The 18,973-nt window shown below is 59.8% G+C and overlaps 1 protein-coding gene and 1 long non-coding RNA gene across 2 annotated transcripts in view; one reads left to right on the top strand and one right to left on the bottom strand.

Moving 5' to 3' along the window:
• Positions 1-1,596: 1,596 nt before the first annotated feature.
• Positions 1,597-5,028, bottom strand: LOC136620199 (peroxisomal acyl-coenzyme A oxidase 2-like). The gene is made up of 4 exons (XM_066594905.1): positions 5,008-5,028; positions 4,200-4,417; positions 3,933-4,065; positions 1,597-2,529 (listed from the first exon to the last, which is right to left on the bottom strand). The coding sequence occupies exons 1-4, from the start codon at positions 5,026-5,028 to the stop codon at positions 2,467-2,469; spliced, it is 435 nt and encodes a 144-aa protein (XP_066451002.1). The 3' UTR covers positions 1,597-2,466.
• A 325-nt stretch (positions 5,029-5,353) lies between these two features.
• The window catches only part of LOC136619863 (uncharacterized), a 33,371-nt gene continuing 19,751 nt past the window's right edge, over positions 5,354-18,973 (top strand). Inside the window, exon 1 of the long non-coding RNA XR_010791068.1 lies at positions 5,354-5,403. This is a non-coding gene — a long non-coding RNA (uncharacterized lncRNA). The remainder of the gene's footprint in view (positions 5,404-18,973) is intronic.

Here is an 18,973-nt window from a genome sequence, read left to right on the forward strand (position 1 = left end):
TCCACACCAAGTATTGCTGCATTGTGGAGATGTGTAGAAGTGCTGGGCTGGCAGCTGAGTTCCCTTTATGCCCACGTTTGCAGCTCCTGACGGAGGTGGCACAGGATTGGAATGAAGATCGAACATCAATTTCTCATTGATTCTCTACAGCATTGTGGGCTATCGCCCCCCCTTCCCCTTCCTTTTAAAGAGAGTCGCTGCCTGGCCCTACCAACCCTCTGCAGTGTGTGCCTCCAGGTCCTCCTCATGGTAGATGCACTTATAAATAGACATGAGGGTGGTGTGGCTATGAGGGCAGCTGATGGTTGCGCAGGGGCACTTTTGTGTGCGCTGCGTACGCAGGGTCATGCCGGGGGGTTGGGCAGCATGTAACCCAGGAGAGGAGGCAGCGGTGTGTCCCGCAGGCAGTGATTGTGCTTGGTTGGAGGTAGTATGGTGCTTAGCAAAGGTGTGCCTTGCTACTGAGGGTTTGTCCAAAGTAAACATTGTTAGGGGGGGGGGCACTCTTGCCGCTATTGTGGCTTAATAGTGAGACCTGGGAACCTGAGATGCAGCCCTGCATGTTGCCCCTCGCCTGCCCTATCCGTGTCGTTTCCATCACTTTCGTAGGTTTTGAAGATTTGCACAAATGAAAACCTTAGCGAGCATCGGCGATATACAAAAATGCTCGAGTCGCCCATTGACTTCAATGGGGTTCGTTACTCGAAACGAACTCTCGAACATCGCGGAAAGCTCGACTTTTGGTGCTCGCTCATCTCTAGTGTACAGCCCTGTTGCAGGAAGGGTTAATTGTAATATGTATTAATAGTTATCTTATTTCTCCTTTCGTATAATGTACCCAACATAAGATCATAATAGACCTTGAGGAAACATTATTATAGCATGTATTTGGATTTTCACTCAATTTCTTCAGAAGGGTCGGTGATCCAAGGAATTATTCCATTTTCCAGATTGGAGTCAGAACGGAATTTTTTTCCCCTTAAATGAGCAAAATTGGCTTCTACCTCATTGGGTTCTTTTTTGCCTTCCTCTGGATCAACATTGGGGGGGGGGGGAATAAGCTTACGATGATGGACAGATGTCTGTTGGCCTTACACAATATGCTTCTATTTTCCTTTTGCACATGGAGCTGTTGGAACAGGTGTGATATTTGCCACAATGAGGGTGGTTTTAAGACACAAGTCTTCCTGTTCTCTGGGTCTCTGGCAATTCTGTCCCTAAAGCTACTCACATACCTTAAATAGCTGTCAGCTCAGTCAACACCTATCAACCCTGACTCCCCCACCCAAGTTAAGCATGTATGTATCTTCCTTGGACGTATCACCATTGAAAAAAATGTTCCCCATCCTTCTTTGAGTGACAGTGAATATTGGGAAGAGTTGGACATTACTGTACACATTGACTAGTAAGCTAATCCTGCTGAACTTGATGGGTTCATTTAACTTTTTTTAATGTGTTTTCATCATCTTTCATTTTTTTTAGATAACCTCTACTAAATCATAGAAGCAAGCTGATTTGAGAGTTTACCCAAAGTAACCACTTTACTTTTTATTTGCAACATTTCTAGATAAATCTCCCCCAAGATCCATTGCGAGGTTTGGAAATTAGGTCCATTTTATTATCTACATTTCAGAAATAGACAATATCTTTATTTGTTGTACAAGTTTAGATTTACATTTCATATAAATTACTTCTTTACTTCTAAACATTGACTGATGACCGAGTTGAGGCCTTTGGCATACTTTCCCTCTACCACATATTTCTGGAGATTTGTACAATGACATATACTGACATCAAAAGTCTTGGGACAGGAACTAATATTATGTAGGGCTGTTTCTAGCCCAGCAAAGTGCAGCAACTCGATTCCACAAGTAGATAAAAGACATTTGGAGAAATGTTGAGCCGTCTGGCAGAGGTGATGTGGTGGGTCTTCTGCTCCCATATACCACAGTAGCTAAAGAACACAGCACTGACCTGTGGGATATGTCTGCGGGACCTCCAGCAATGAATGTGGATTTGATTTATGCAGAGACAATTGTAGCAAGATGCCACCAGTCTTGATCATTAAGCACTAGTTTCCACTTTGAAAAAATTACACCCACAGTAGACAGCAATTAGGTTTTCACATGATACTGTGGATTGAGAAATGTTAACTGCCCATACAACTTCGGAAATTGAATGTCCCATCCTCCGGAACCCACTATCATATGTCACTTGTACTCAAAAAGTCGCCTCACCATGAGCACATTGGCCAGCGTTCAGTCTCACAAGATAACACCTAACAATTTATACAGATGGGGGTGATCCCAAGCCGTCATCTCAGATAATGCCACTTCATAATCAATTTACATACTACTATCCCATGACTTTCGGCATGTCAGTGTAAAACACTAAAAAGCATCCCTGGGCAGTGACACAGATATGACAAAAACATGGGAAACTCTGCATCTTCTAGGTGGGTCTTCTTCATAATTTCGATGAATTGCTTTGCAGGTATGGCTTCAGGTAAGTCTGAAATACTGGATTTGCCTGTAAGAAAATTAAAACAGGTATATTATCAACACCCCAATATTTTTTTTTTATCTACTTTAGCCATAAAATGCAACAAAAACATTTTTGAACATCTTTTAACACCTAAAAGTCAGGATGGTAGAGCTACAAGATTTTTTGCAAACAGCAAAGCCACAGGGTGAATGCCAGTGTGCCATACTCTTAGATGCGGTTCTCATTTTAACAGGAAATGATGGCACATGCCAAAAAACTTAAATGTGGATAGTGCTTAGCACCATCCCCCTACATATACAACCCCTTTAACACTGGCCTGAGGATTACAACTTATTTCTTATCCACAGGACAGGGCATAACTTGCTGATCAATGGGAGTCTTGCCGCTGAGACCCTCACCGATCTCGAGAATCGGGGTCCTAAGTCCCCCTATACCTGTCACTGAGGGATCAGCCCGACCGTGACGTCAGAATGAATGGAGCGCTGGCCAAGCATGCACAGTAGGGTGGCCCAAAAAACTCAAAACTCAGCTACAAAGCAAGACACCCTCTAATTGTTTTCTTTTTAACAAACCTTTATTTGGGGCAATTTCAGGTTCTTATGTCTACGGCAAGGTTGTGCTCAAAGACCATGAATTTTCAGACTTTTTACTAACGACGAAGAAGAAAAACAACCATTTCCTTAAGTTGTGGAAGCAAATCACAAGGTTGTTCCAACACAGATTACTAAGAAGTCTGCTGTCCAGTCCTTAGGCGCTGACTGACAAGGATTTGTGTTGTAATTTTGATTATTTTCATACATTTTGAGGTATTTTTGGAGGAACAGTACAAATGTGTAGACTGTCAGGACAAATGCCACTGTTAATGTTTTAAAGTATACTAGATCTTTTGCAAAAGCAAATTTGTTAGTATAAATGCTGTAGCTCGTGTGACTGGAAATCTGGCGCATAAGCGCTATTTCTCATAATATACATCAGTTTTGAGCATCATCTTGCAGTTGGAATTTAAAGCTAAAACTTTACCCCAACATTAATATTAGCAGATGTAACAGATTGGGAAGTTGTCTTGCTGTATAGCTGCCACTTTATTATTTGCCATATCTCTATGGGCCACCCGAGTACACAGCCGCCGCTCCATTCATTTCAATGCAGCTGACAGAAATACCCTAGTACTTATTGCTCGGCTATCTCCTGCAGTACCATTGAAAATCAATGGAGTGGCAGCATGCTTGTACGACCATCATGGCATTCAGTCTCCTCCTCGCTGCAGTGGGTGTAGTAAGCCCACAGTGAGGAGGACGGTGGACACACGACCCCAATCAGCAGGTTATTCCCCATCATGTGGGCAGGGGATAACATGTGATTCTGGTACAACCTCTTTAAAAGAAACTAGGTGTGGAATGTGAATGGTCATCTCACTCAGATCTCACCTTCTTGTTCTCAGGGTTTTTCTGAGCCCATTCCAGCAGGCTATGATACACATTCCCATCATACATCCCAAGGGCCGATAACAACTGTTCATCTGTGAAATCAAAAGCATCAACCAGAAGTACTGCATCTTTCCTACAAATAGAAGGAAACGCTTTAGAGTAAAGTTTTGAAAATTCTCCTGATTTCAGTCTATTAATATCAATAGGATGCAACTCCAGTAACTGCACTTCGCGTGCCAACCTGCACCAAACCTTGTGGTTACTCACCGGAGCTCAGCCAGGAGGCCCAGGTAAGCTGTAGTGATCACGTCCAGCTGTTTCCCTGATAGGTACCCATGTTGTAAGAAGTCACCAGCACTTGTGAATATTCCATGTAAAGCATACAGGTCACAGAGCCGCTTCAGAACAGCTTTAACATCAGGCTGATCGGGGAGTGAATTCAGAGCCGAGATGAAAATCTTCACTGTTAAGAAGTTTGAATGAGCCTAAAAGACACATAACCACATTGGCTGGATGCACTCAATGGGAAACTAAATGTATTGTGTTATTCATTGCTTGTGTAAATGCTTTGGATTGTCGATACAGAAATCCTGCAGCATTTCCATCCCTATGTGAAAATCCCCTTAGGGCAGTCATGGAGACACGAGAAAAAAATACATTTCACAATCTGGATATTGAAAAACCACATACCATACATTTATTTCTAAACACTCCTAACTGCGGAATGTTAATTAACAACAAGAAATTAACAAATTTGTCACAAAACTGTGTACGCTAAATAAATGTTTTATATGAATGCACAAGGCGGTGAGCCCACTATAGACTTGGCTCCAATTTCTTAATTTCTTCTGCCTGCTGAGGGGAGAGAAAGGTCAGTCAAACAACCTAGACGTAGCAACAAAAGGGGTTTCACCAGCAGCACTCTATAATAGCCAGTATGGGTGGGACAAAGCACCATATGCAAGAGCCACAGTACACAGGAACCTGAACTTTTGTTCCCTTAATAAAAGTACCATATAGGGAACACACACACACACAGGCCCCCCCTAGGAATAGCGACCCCTGCAGCACTGACCCAGACAGGCTCTTCAGACATAGTGGGCAATGAGCAATAATGAGGGAAGAAGTAATCTGGCTTCCAATACAGTAAGACCAGCAATGGCAGCCGCAGTGCTTCACACCCCGCGGAGTGTCACTGACAGCAGGAGGAGCCGCCTGTCCTCCACCTCAGTACTGTCAGACCCCGAGGTCACGTGGTGCACGCTGCGGCGCTCTTCTCTCCACAACATTCCCCCCGCCACGGCATGCTTTACACCTGAAGTGGTGGGCGGGGCATAGGGTTGATAGTTTCGCCGGGAACCAGCCGTCAGAGCTCACCACGCGCTGAGGAGAAGCCCCGCCCCTGCAGTGTCCGCGCGCAGCCAGCACTGAGGAGGGGAGCCGGCTGTGGTGGGCAGCTGCAACTGGTGAGGTAAGTGCTCTTCTGTGGAGGGCTCTCTTCTGCACGGGGTGTGTCTGGTCCCCCCCCCCCCTCTCTCTTCTGCGTGTGACCCCCTCTCCCGGGGTGTGGTGTGACGGGGCCCCTTATGCAGATGTGAAGGTCATGTGGCTTTTACCACTAAGGGCAGCTGCACACGACTGGGTCGGCTACTGCATGCTAGAGCCCGCAGCGTCATCCGCCCCCGTGCCCTGCCGACGCCCGCGTGTACCTGCTTCTGCCCGCAGTGTCATCCACCCCCGTGCCTGGCCGGCGTCTACGTATACCTGCTTCTGCCCGCAGCGTCATCAGCACCCTTGCCCGGCGTCTGGGTGTGCCTGCTTCTGCCCGCAGCGTCATCCGTCCCCGTGTCCGCGTGTACCTGCTTTTGCCCGCAGTATCATCCGCCCCTGTGCCCGGCCAGTGTCCGCATGTACCTGCTTCTGCCCACAGCGTAATCCGCCCCCATGCCGGGCATCTGCATGTACCTGCTTCTGCCCGCAGTGTCATCCGCCCCTGTGCCCGACATCCGCGTGTCCCTTCTTCTGCCCGCAGCGTCATCCGTGTCTCGTGTCCACGTGTCCCTGCTTCTGCCCGCAGCGTCATCCGTGTCTCGCGTCCACGTGTCCCTGCTTCTGCCCACAGCGTCATCCGTACCCGGCGTCTGCGTGTACCTGCTTCTGCCCACAGCGTCATCCGCCCCCGGCGTCCGCGTGTACCTGCTTCTGTCCGCAGCGTCATCTGCCCCCGTGCCTGGCATCCGCATGTAACTGCTTCTGCCTGCAGCGTCATCTGCCCCCGTGCCCGGCGTCCGCATGTCCCTGCTTCTGCCCGCAGAGTCATCCGTGCCCGGCGTCCGCGTTTCCCTGCTTCTGCCTGCAGCGTCATCTGTGCCCGGCGTCCGCATGTCCCTGCTTCTGCCCACAGCGTTATCCGTGCCTGGCGTCAGCGTATACCTGCTTCTGCTTGCAGCGTCATCCGCCCCCGTGCCCGGCGTCTGCGTGTACCTGCTTCTGTCCGCAGCGTCATCCGTCCCCGTGCCCTGCCTCAGCATGTACCTGCTTCTGGCCGCAGCGGCATCCGCCCCCGTGCCCGGCCGGCGTCTTCGTATACCTGCTCTTGGCCGCAGCGTCATCCGGCCCCATACCCGACGTCTGCGTGTACCTGCTTCTGTCCGCATCGTCATCCGCCCCCGTGGTCGGGGTCCGTGTGTACCTGCTTCTGGCCGCAGCGTCATCCGCCCCCGTGCCCGGCGCCCGCGTGTACCTGCTTTTGGCCGCAGCGTCATCTGCCACTGTGCCCGGCCAGCGTCCACGTGTACCTGCTCTTGGCCGCAGCATCGTCCGCCCCCATACTAGGTGTCTGCGTGTACCTGCTTCTGGCCGCAGCGGCATCCGCCCCCCTGCCCGGCCGGCGTCTTCATATACCTGCTCTTGGCCGCAGCGTCATCCGCCCCCATACCCGACGTCTGCGTGTACCTGCTTCTATCCGCAGCGTCATCCGCCCCCGTGCCCGGGGTCCGTGTGTACCTGCTTCTGGCCGCAGCGTCATCCGCCCCCGTGCCCGGCGCCCGCGTGTACCTGCTTTTGGCCACAGCGTCATCTGCCACTGTGCCCGGCCAGCGTCCACGTGTACCTGCTCTTGGCCGCAGCATCATCCGCCCCCATACTAGGTGTCTGCGTGTCCCTGCTTCTGCCCACAGCGTCATCCGTGCCCGGCATCCGCGTGTACCTGCTTCTGCCCACAGCGTCATCCGCCCCCGGCGTCTGAGTGTACCTGCTTCTGCCCGCAGCGTCATCTGCCCCCGTGCCCGGCGTCCGCATGTCCCTGCTTCTGCCCACAGCGTCATCCGCCCCCGGCATCCGCGTGTACCTGCTTCTGTCCGCAGCGTCATCTGCCCCCGTGCCCGGCGTCCGCATGTCCCTGCTTCTGCCCGCAGAGTCATTCGTGCCCGGCGTCCGCGTTTCCCTGCTTCTGCCTGCAGCGTCATCTGTGCCCGGCGTCCGCGTGTCCCTGCTTCTGCCCACAGCGTTATCCGTGCCTGGCATCAGCGTATACCTGCTCCTGCTCGCAGCGTCATCTGCCCCCGTGCCCCTCGTGTGCGTGTACCTGCTTCTGGCCGCAGCGGCATCCTCCCCCGTGCCCGGCCGGCGTCTTCGTATACCTGCTCTTGGCCGCAGCGTCATCCGCCCCCATACCCGACGTCTGTGTGTACCTGCTTCTGTCCGCAGCGTCATCCCCCCCCGTGCCCGGGGGCCGTGTGTACCTGCTTCTGGCCACAGCGTCATCCGTGCCCGGCGCCCGCGTGTACCTGCTTTTGGCCGCAGCGTCATCTGCCACTGTGCCCGGCCAGCGTCCACGTGTACCTGCTCTTGGCCGCAGCATAATCCGCCCCCATACTAGGTGTCTGCGTGTACCTGCTTCTGTCTGCAGCGGCATCCGCACCCCCTGCCCGGCGTCCGCGTGTACCTGCTTCTGCCTGCAGCATCATCCCTCCCATGCCAAGCGTCAGCGTGTACCTGCTTCTGCCCGCAGCATCATCCGCCCCTGTGCCCGGCTGGCGTCCGTGTGTACCTGCTTCTGCCCGCAGCGTCATCCATCCCCATGTCCGGCCGGCGTCCGTGTGTACCTGCTTCTGCCCGCAGCATCAACCTCCCCCGTGCCTGGCGTCCGCGTGTCCCTGCTTCTGTCCGCAGCGTCATCAACCGCCGTGCCCGGCGGCCGCGTGTCCCTGCTTCTGCCCGCAGCGTCATCCACCGCGGTGCCCGGCGGCCGCGTGTCCCTGCTTATGCCCGCAGCGTCATCCACCGCCGTGCACAGCGTCCGCGTGTCCCTGCTTCTGCCCGCAGCGTCATCCGCCCCCGTGCCCAGCGTCCGCGTGTACCTGCTTCTGGCCGCAGTGTCATCCGCGCCCGGCCGCGTCCGCATGTACCTGCTCTTGGCCGCAGCGTCATCCGCCCCCGTACCCGGCGTCTGCGTGTACCTGCTTCTGTCTGCAGCATCATCCGCGCCCGGCGTCTGCGTGTACCTGCTTCTGCCCGCAGCATCATCCGCCCCTGTGCCCGTCCGGCGTCTGCGTGTACCTGCTTCTGCCCGCAGCGTCATCTGGCCCTGTGCCCGGCGTCTGCGTGTACCTGCTTCTGCCCGCAGCGTCATCCTCCCCCGTGCACTGCATCTGCGTGTACCTGCTTCTGCCCGTAGCGTCATACACCCCCATGCCCGGCCCGCGTCCGCGTGTACCTGCTTCTGCCCGCAGCGTAATCCGCCCCTGTGCCCGGCATCTGCGTGTACCTGCTTCTGCTCGCAGCGTCATCCGTGGCCGGCGTCCACATGTCCCTGCTTCTGCCCACAGCGTCATCCGTGCCCGGCGTGCACGTGTGCCTGCTTCTGCCCACAGCGTCATCCGCCGCTGGCGTCCGCGTGTACCTGCTTCTGTCCGCAGCGTCATCTGCCCCCGTGCCCGGCGTCCGCATGTACCTGCTTCTGCCCGCATGGTCATCTGCCCCCGTGCCCAGCGTCCGCATGTCCCTGCTTCTGCCCACAGAGTCACCCGTGCCCTGCGTCCGCGTTTCCCTGCTTCTGCCCGCAGCGTCATCTGTGCCCGGCATCCGCGTGTCCCTGCTTCTGCCCGCAGTATCATCCGTGCCCGGCGCCCGCGTGTACCTGCTTTTGGCCGCAGCGTCATCCGCCCCCGTGCCCGGCCGGCGTCCGCGTGTACCTGCTCATGGGCGCAGCATTATCCGCCCCTTTACCAGGTGTCTGCGTGTACCTGCTTCCGTCTGCAGTGTCATCCGCCCCCCTGCCCGGCGTCTGCGTTTACCTGCTTCTGCCCGCAGCATCATCCGCCCCTGTGCCCGTCCGGCGTCTGCGTGTACCTGCTTCTGCCCGCAGCGTCATCTGGCCCTGTGCCCGGCGTTTGCGTGTACCTGCTTCTGCCCGCAGCGTCATCCTCCCCCGTGCACTGCATCTGCGTGTACCTGCTTCTGCCCGTAGCGTCATACACCCCCATGCCCGGCCCGCGTCCGCGTGTACCTGCTTCTGCCCGCAGCGTAATCCGCCCCTGTGCCCGGCAGGCGCGTGTCCCTGCTTATGCCCGCAGCGTCATCCACCGCCGTGCACAGCGTCCGCGTGTCCCTGCTTCTGCCCGCAGCGTCATCCGCCCCCGTGCCCAGCGTCCGCGTGTACCTGCTTCTGGCCGCAGCGTCATCCGCCCCCATACCCGACGTCTGTGTGTACCTGCTTCTGTCCGCAGCGTCATCCCCCCCCGTGCCCGGGGGCCGTGTGTACCTGCTTCTGGCCACAGCGTCATCCGCCCCCGTGCCCGGCGCCCGCGTGTACCTGCTTTTGGCCGCAGCGTCATCTGCCACTGTGCCCGGCCAGCGTCCACGTGTACCTGCTCTTGGCCGCAGCATCATCCGCCCCCATACTAGGTGTCTGCGTGTACCTGCTTCTGTCCGCAGCGGCATCCGCACCCCCTGCCCGGCGTCCGCGTGTACCTGCTTCTGCCTGCAGCATCATCCCTCCCATGCCAAGCGTCAGCGTGTACCTGCTTCTGCCCGCAGCATCATCCGCCCCTGTGCCCGGCTGGCGTCCGTGTGTACCTGCTTCTGCCCGCAGCGTCATCCATCCCCATGTCCGGCCGGCGTCCGTGTGTACCTGCTTCTGCCCGCAGCATCAACCTCCCCCGTGCCTGGCGTCCGCGTGTCCCTGCTTCTGTCCGCAGCGTCATCCACCGCCGTGCCCGGCGGCCGCGTGTCCCTGCTTCTGCCCGCAGCGTCATCCACCGCGGTGCCCGGCGGCCGCGTGTCCCTGCTTATGCCCGCAGCGTCATCCACCGCCGTGCACAGCGTCCGCGTGTCCCTGCTTCTGCCCGCAGCGTCATCCGCCCCCGTGCCCAGCGTCCGCGTGTACCTGCTTCTGGCCGCAGTGTCATCCGCGCCCGGCCGCGTCCGCATGTACCTGCTCTTGGCCGCAGCGTCATCCGCCCCCGTACCCGGCGTCTGCGTGTACCTGCTTCTGTCTGCAGCATCATCCGCGCCCGGCGTCTGCGTGTACCTGCTTCTGCCCGCAGCATCATCCGCCCCTGTGCCCGTCCGGCGTCTGCGTGTACCTGCTTCTGCCCGCAGCGTCATCTGGCCCTGTGCCCGGCGTCTGCGTGTACCTGCTTCTGCCCGCAGCGTCATCCTCCCCCGTGCACTGCATCTGCGTGTACCTGCTTCTGCCCGTAGCGTCATACACCCCCATGCCCGGCCCGCGTCCGCGTGTACCTGCTTCTGCCCGCAGCGTAATCCGCCCCTGTGCCCGGCATCTGCGTGTACCTGCTTCTGCTCGCAGCGTCATCCGTGGCCGGCGTCCACATGTCCCTGCTTCTGCCCACAGCGTCATCCGTGCCCGGCGTGCACGTGTGCCTGCTTCTGCCCACAGCGTCATCCGCCGCCGGCGTCCGCGTGTACCTGCTTCTGTCCGCAGCGTCATCTGCCCCCGTGCCCGGCGTCCGCATGTACCTGCTTCTGCCCGCATGGTCATCTGCCCCCGTGCCCAGCGTCCGCATGTCCCTGCTTCTGCCCACAGAGTCACCCGTGCCCTGCGTCCGCGTTTCCCTGCTTCTGCCCGCAGCGTCATCTGTGCCCGGCATCCGCGTGTCCCTGCTTCTGCCCGCAGTATCATCCGTGCCCGGCGCCCGCGTGTACCTGCTTTTGGCTGCAGCGTCATCCGCCCCCGTGCCCGGCCGGCGTCCGCGTGTACCTGCTCATGGGCGCAGCATTATCCGCCCCTTTACCAGGTGTCTGCGTGTACCTGCTTCCGTCTGCAGTGTCATCCGCCCCCCTGCCCGGCGTCTGCGTTTACCTGCTTCTGCCCGCAGCATCATCCGCCCCTGTGCCCGTCCGGCGTCTGCGTGTACCTGCTTCTGCCCGCAGCGTCATCTGGCCCTGTGCCCGGCGTTTGCGCGTACCTGCTTCTGCCCGCAGCGTCATCCTCCCCCGTGCACTGCATCTGCGTGTACCTGCTTCTGCCCGTAGCGTCATACACCCCCATGCCCGGCCCGCGTCCGCGTGTACCTGCTTCTGCCCGCAGCGTAATCCGCCCCTGTGCCCGGCAGGCGCGTGTCCCTGCTTATGCCCGCAGCGTCATCCACCGCCGTGCACAGCGTCCGCGTGTCCCTGCTTCTGCCCGCAGCGTCATCCGCCCCCGTGCCCAGCGTCCGCGTGTACCTGCTTCTGGCCGCAGCGTCATCCGCCCCCATACCCGACGTCTGTGTGTACCTGCTTCTGTCCGCAGCGTCATCCCCCCCCGTGCCCGGGGGCCGTGTGTACCTGCTTCTGGCCACAGCGTCATCCGCCCCCGTGCCCGGCGCCCGCGTGTACCTGCTTTTGGCCGCAGCGTCATCTGCCACTGTGCCCGGCCAGCGTCCACGTGTACCTGCTCTTGGCCGCAGCATCATCCGCCCCCATACTAGGTGTCTGCGTGTACCTGCTTCTGTCCGCAGCGGCATCCGCACCCCCTGCCCGGCGTCCGCGTGTACCTGCTTCTGCCTGCAGCATCATCCCTCCCATGCCAAGCGTCAGCGTGTACCTGCTTCTGCCCGCAGCATCATCCGCCCCTGTGCCCGGCTGGCGTCCGTGTGTACCTGCTTCTGCCCGCAGCGTCATCCATCCCCATGTCCGGCCGGCGTCCGTGTGTACCTGCTTCTGCCCGCAGCATCAACCTCCCCCGTGCCTGGCGTCCGCGTGTCCCTGCTTCTGTCCGCAGCGTCATCCACCGCCGTGCCCGGCGGCCGCGTGTCCCTGCTTCTGCCCGCAGCGTCATCCACCGCGGTGCCCGGCGGCCGCGTGTCCCTGCTTATGCCCGCAGCGTCATCCACCGCCGTGCACAGCGTCCGCGTGTCCCTGCTTCTGCCCGCAGCGTCATCCGCCCCCGTGCCCAGCGTCCACGTGTACCTGCTTCTGGCCGCAGTGTCATCCGCGCCCGGCCGCGTCCGCATGTACCTGCTCTTGGCCGCAGCGTCATCCGCCCCCGTACCCGGCGTCTGCGTGTACCTGCTTCTGTCTGCAGCATCATCCGCGCCCGGCGTCTGCGTGTACCTGCTTCTGCCCGCAGCATCATCCGCCCCTGTGCCCGTCCGGCGTCTGCGTGTACCTGCTTCTGCCCGCAGCGTCATCTGGCCCTGTGCCCGGCGTCTGCGTGTACCTGCTTCTGCCCGCAGCGTCATCCTCCCCCGTGCACTGCATCTGCGTGTACCTGCTTCTGCCCGTAGCGTCATACACCCCCATGCCCGGCCCGCGTCCGCGTGTACCTGCTTCTGCCCGCAGCGTAATCCGCCCCTGTGCCCGGCATCTGCGTGTACCTGCTTCTGCTCGCAGCGTCATCCGTGGCCGGCGTCCACATGTCCCTGCTTCTGCCCACAGCGTCATCCGTGCCCGGCGTGCACGTGTGCCTGCTTCTGCCCACAGCGTCATCCGCCGCCGGCGTCCGCGTGTACCTGCTTCTGTCCGCAGCGTCATCTGCCCCCGTGCCCGGCGTCCGCATATACCTGCTTCTGCCCGCATGGTCATCTGCCCCCGTGCCCAGCGTCCGCATGTCCCTGCTTCTGCCCACAGAGTCACCCGTGCCCTGCGTCCGCGTTTCCCTGCTTCTGCCCGCAGCGTCATCTGTGCCCGGCATCCGCGTGTCCCTGCTTCTGCCCGCAGTATCATCCGTGCCCGGCGCCCGCGTGTACCTGCTTTTGGCCGCAGCGTCATCCGCCCCCGTGCCCGGCCGGCGTCCGCGTGTACCTGCTCATGGGCGCAGCATTATCCGCCCCTTTACCAGGTGTCTGCGTGTACCTGCTTCCGTCTGCAGTGTCATCCGCCCCCCTGCCCGGCGTCTGCGTTTACCTGCTTCTGCCCGCAGCATCATCCGCCCCTGTGCCCGTCCGGCGTCTGCGTGTACCTGCTTCTGCCCGCAGCGTCATCTGGCCCTGTGCCCGGCGTTTGCGTGTACCTGCTTCTGCCCGCAGCGTCATCCTCCCCCGTGCACTGCATCTGCGTGTACCTGCTTCTGCCCGTAGCGTCATACACCCCCATGCCCAGCCCGCGTCCGCGTGTACCTGCTTCTGCCCGCAGCGTAATCCGCCCCTGTGCCCGGCAGGCGCGTGTCCCTGCTTATGCCCGCAGCGTCATCCACCGCCGTGCACAGCGTCCGCGTGTCCCTGCTTCTGCCCGCAGCGTCATCCGCCCCCGTGCCCAGCGTCCGCGTGTACCTGCTTCTGGCCGCAGCGTCATCCGCCCCCATACCCGACGTCTGTGTGTACCTGCTTCTGTCCGCAGCGTCATCCCCCCCCGTGCCCGGGGGCCGTGTGTACCTGCTTCTGGCCACAGCGTCATCCGCCCCCGTGCCCGGCGCCCGCGTGTACCTGCTTTTGGCCGCAGCGTCATCTGCCACTGTGCCCGGCCAGCGTCCACGTGTACCTGCTCTTGGCCGCAGCATCATCCGCCCCCATACTAGGTGTCTGCGTGTACCTGCTTCTGTCCGCAGCGGCATCCGCACCCCCTGCCCGGCGTCCGCGTGTACCTGCTTCTGCCTGCAGCATCATCCCTCCCATGCCAAGCGTCAGCGTGTACCTGCTTCTGCCCGCAGCATCATCCGCCCCTGTGCCCGGCTGGCGTCCGTGTGTACCTGCTTCTGCCCGCAGCGTCATCCATCCCCATGTCCGGCCGGCGTCCGTGTGTACCTGCTTTTGCCCGCAGCATCAACCTCCCCCGTGCCTGGCGTCCGCGTGTCCCTGCTTCTGTCCGCAGCCTCATCCACCGCCGTGCCCGGCGGCCGCGTGTCCCTGCTTCTGCCCGCAGCGTCATCCACCGCCGTGCACAGCGTCCGCGTGTCACTGCTTCTGCCCGCAGCGTCATCCGCCCCCGTGCCCAGCGTCCGCGTGTACCTGCTTCTGGCCGCAGTGTCATCCGCGCCCGGCCGCGTCCGCATGTACCTGCTCTTGGCCGCAGCGTCATCCGCCCCCGTACCCGGCGTCTGCGTGTACCTGCTTCTGTCTGCAGCATCATCCGCGCCCGGCGTCTGCGTGTACCTGCTTCTGCCCGCAGCATCATCCGCCCCTGTGCCCGTCCGGCGTCTGCGTGTACCTGCTTCTGCCCGCAGCGTCATCTGGCCCTGTGCCCGGCGTCTGCGTGTACCTGCTTCTGCCCGCAGCGTCATCCTCCCCCGTGCACTGCATCTGCGTGTACCTGCTTCTGCCCGTAGCGTCATACACCCCCATGCCCGGCCCGCGTCCGCGTGTACCTGCTTCTGCCCGCAGCGTAATCCGCCCCTGTGCCCGGCATCTGCGTGTACCTGCTTCTGCTCGCAGCGTCATCCGTGGCCGGCGTCCACATGTCCCTGCTTCTGCCCACAGCGTCATCCGTGCCCGGCGTGCACGTGTGCCTGCTTCTGCCCACAGCGTCATCCGCCGCCGGCGTCCGCGTGTACCTGCTTCTGTCCGCAGCGTCATCTGCCCCCGTGCCCGGCGTCCGCATGTACCTGCTTCTGCCCGCATGGTCATCTGCCCCCGTGCCCAGCGTCCGCATGTCCCTGCTCCTGCCCACAGAGTCACCCGTGCCCTGCGTCCGCGTTTCCCTGCTTCTGCCCGCAGCGTCATCTGTGCCCGGCATCCGCGTGTCCCTGCTTCTGCCCGCAGTATCATCCGTGCCCGGCGCCCGCGTGTACCTGCTTTTGGCCGCAGCGTCATCCGCCCCCGTGCCCGGCCGGCGTCCGCGTGTACCTGCTCATGGGCGCAGCATTATCCGCCCCTTTACCAGGTGTCTGCGTGTACCTGCTTCCGTCTGCAGTGTCATCCGCCCCCCTGCCCGGCGTCTGCGTTTACCTGCTTCTGCCCGCAGCATCATCCGCCCCTGTGCCCGTCCGGCGTCTGCGTGTACCTGCTTCTGCCCGCAGCGTCATCTGGCCCTGTGCCCGGCGTTTGCGTGTACCTGCTTCTGCCCGCAGCGTCATCCTCCCCCGTGCACTGCATCTGCGTGTACCTGCTTCTGCCCGTAGCGTCATACACCCCCATGCCCGGCCCGCGTCCGCGTGTACCTGCTTCTGCCCGCAGCGTAATCCGCCCCTGTGCCCGGCAGGCGCGTGTCCCTGCTTATGCCCGCAGCGTCATCCACCGCCGTGCACAGCGTCCGCGTGTCCCTGCTTCTGCCCGCAGCGTCATCCGCCCCCGTGCCCAGCGTCCGCGTGTACCTGCTTCTGGCCGCAGCGTCATCCGCGCCCGGCCGCGTCCGCATGTACCTGCTCTTGGCCGCAGCGTCATCCGCCCCCGTACCCGGCGTCTGCGTGTACCTGCTTCTGTCTGCAGCATCATCCGCCCCCCGTGCCCGGCGTCTGCGTGTACCTGCTTCTGCCCGCAGCATCATCCGCCCCTGTGCCCGTCCGGCGTCTGCGTGTACCTGCTTCTGCCCGCAGCGTCATCTGGCCCTGTGCCCGGCGTCTGCGTGTACCTGCTTCTGCCCGCAGCGTCATCCTCCCCCGTGTACTGCATCTGCGTGTACCTGCTTCTGCCCGTAGCGTCATACACCCCCATGCCCGGCCCGCGTCCGCGTGTACCTGCTTCTGCCCGCAGCGTAATCCGCCCCTGTGCCCGGCATCTGCGTGTACCTGCTTCTGCCCGCAGCGTCATCCGTGGCCGGCGTCCACATGTCCCTGCTTCTGCCCACAGCGTCATCCGTGCCCGGCGTGCACGTGTGCCTGCTTCTGCCCACAGCGTCATCCGCCGCCGGCGTCCGCGTGTACCTGCTTCTGTCCGCAGCGTCATCTGCCCCCGTGCCCGGCGTCCGCATGTACCTGCTTCTGCCCGCATGGTCATCTGCCCCCGTGCCCAGCGTCCGCATGTCCCTGCTTCTGCCCACAGAGTCACCCGTGCCCTGCGTCCGCGTTTCCCTGCTTCTGCCCGCAGCGTCATCTGTGCCCGGCATCCGCGTGTCCCTGCTTCTGCCCGCAGTATCATCCGTGCCCGGCGCCCGCGTGTACCTGCTTTTGGCCGCAGCGTCATCCGCCCCCGTGCCCGGCCGGCGTCCGCGTGTACCTGCTCATGGCCGCAGCATTATCCGCCCCCGTACCAGGTGTCTGCGTGTACCTGCTTCCATCCGCAGCGTCATCCGCCCCCCTGCCCGGCGTCTGCGTTTACCTGCTTCTGCCCGCAGCGTCATCCACCCCCATGCCCAGCCGGCGTCCGTGTGTACCTGCTTCTGCCCGCAGCGTCATCCTCCCCCGTGCCTGGCGTCCGCGTGTCCCTACTTCTGCCCTCAGCGTCATCCACCCCCGTGTCCAGCGTCCGCGTGTCCCTGCTTCTGCCCGCAGCGTCATCCGCCGCCGTGCCCGGCGTCAGCGTGTACCTGCTTCTGCTCGCAGCGTCATCCGCCCCCGTGCGCGGAACCCTTGTGTACCTGCTTCTGGCCGCAGCGTCATCTGCCCCCGTGCCCGGCACCCGCGTGTACCTGCTTCTGGCCGCAGCGTCATCCGCCCCCGTGCCCGGCCGGCGTCCGCGTGTACCTGCTCTTGGCCGCAGCGTCATCCGCCCCCGCACCCGGCGTCTGCATGTACCTGCTTCTGTCCGCAGCGTTATCCGCCCCTGTGCCCGGCGTCCGCGTGTACCTGCTTCTGCCCGCAGCATCATCCGCCCCTGTGCCCGGCCGGCGTCTGCGTGTACCTGCTTCTGCCCGCAGCGTCATCTGGCCCTGTGCCCAGCGTCTGCGTGTACCTGCTTCTGCCCGCAGCGTCATCCTCCCCCGTGCCCTGCATCTGCGTGTGCCTGCGTCCGCGTGTACCTGCTTCTGCCCGCAGCGTCATCCACCCCCGTACCCGGCGTCCGCGTGTACCTGCTTCTTTCCGCAGCATTATCCGCCCCTGTGCCCGGCCGGCGTCCACTTGTACCTGCTTCTTTCCGCAGCATTATCCGCCCCTGTGCCCGGCCGGCGTCCACTTGTACCTGCTTCTTTCCGCAGCATCATCCGCCCCTGTGCCGGCCGGCGTCCTCTTGTACCTGATTCTTGCCATAGGAAAAATGCAACAGCATCAGCTGGTGTAGAGAAAACAAATCAACAAGCCTTTATTCTCCCCTGGTGAGACAATGGCGACGTTTTGATCCTAAATCATATCTTTGTCAAGCCTAATTTGCGCTACTGTACGGAATTGGTCTGGTCCGTAAGCGGCTGTTGCATCGTTCTTGGGGGATCCAACCACAGGAGTGGTGTTTTCTTCTGTGTGCTGCTGGAACGTATTGCTATAATGTACCTGCTTCTGCCCTCAGCGTCATCTGCCCCTGTGCCCGGCCGGCTTCCGCCTGTACCTGCTTCTGCCCTCAGCGTCATCCGCCCCTGTGCCCGGCCGGCTTCCGCCTGTACCTGCTTCCTACCGTCAGATCTGCGCCGTCGCTGGGTGATGACACTGGTACCTGCGACTTTCTTGCAATGTCGTTGCAGACCGGGCCGCGGGTCAGATGGCTTCCATAGACTGTGACATGGCCAAGAAAATCGTGCGAGATCGGTGCATTGCGAGACAAATCTCACAAGAGTATAAACCCCATTCTTTTGAATGGAGTCGTATGCGAGAGAGCGTCCTGCGGTGTCGCCTCTGAAGTCGGCGCGCAGCACAAACGTCTGACCCTCCCCCCCCTCAGATTGCTGCACACGCACTCTCCTATATAAGTGTACTAGCTAATTTGGTCCTGCTGTTTTTCTGGTGTTCACACGGACAATCTTATGAAGTCGAGGTTACTTTAGATAAATGCGTTTTGTTTTGCTGAGATGATAACTGTCTCATATATCGTGGGGTGCAGATATGTTATTAGTTACATTACATAGGAATAGTCATGCCAAATTTCAAGTTTGTGCAGTACAGATGTGTGTTGTTAGTTACATTACATAGGGGGTCACTTACTTTTATGCATAGGATTGAAAAATCAAGTTGCAACCCTTTAAATTTCCAATATTTAGTACATAAAGAATGGTTATGGCAAATTTCACATTTGTGCGGTAAAAATTTGTGTAATTATTTGTTGCATCGGGAAGTGAGAGAATTAGCCCCTTGAGTGGCACGCCCGGAAATTTTCCGGGACGAGCTCCATTGCTCATAGCGACATAGCCCGGAAGATTTCTGGGCTATGTATCACTATGGGAGCTGCAGAGCACAATGCCACAAGCTGTGACATTGTGCTCTGCCTGCACAGACCCACAGAGAACAAAGCAAGGGCTTTGAAAAACCAGCAGAAGATATTGCCGACATGCCGGCAATCTCCTGCTTTGTTTACAGGTTGCCATAGAGACCATCGGCTTGTCAGAAGCAAGCCGATGGTCTCTGTGGCAGGGAGAGTTTGGTGCTTGGCTGTCAGAGGACAGCTAGGTACTAGCTCTTACAGCAGAGATCAGAGAAAACCTCCAATCTCTGCTGTGTTAACCCTTTACATGCTGCAGTCTATGTGACTGCAGCATGTAAAAGGCTGTCACTGCAGCATGTAAAGGGCTGTCACCATCGGACCCCCGGAATGTGATCAGGGGGTCCTGATGGGTCCCTGTGGAAGTCCCCTAAAGGGACA

Source organism: Eleutherodactylus coqui, chromosome 3 (assembly GCF_035609145.1).
Source record: "Eleutherodactylus coqui strain aEleCoq1 chromosome 3, aEleCoq1.hap1, whole genome shotgun sequence".
In the NCBI taxonomy this organism is placed as follows: Eukaryota; Metazoa; Chordata; class Amphibia; order Anura; family Eleutherodactylidae; genus Eleutherodactylus; species Eleutherodactylus coqui.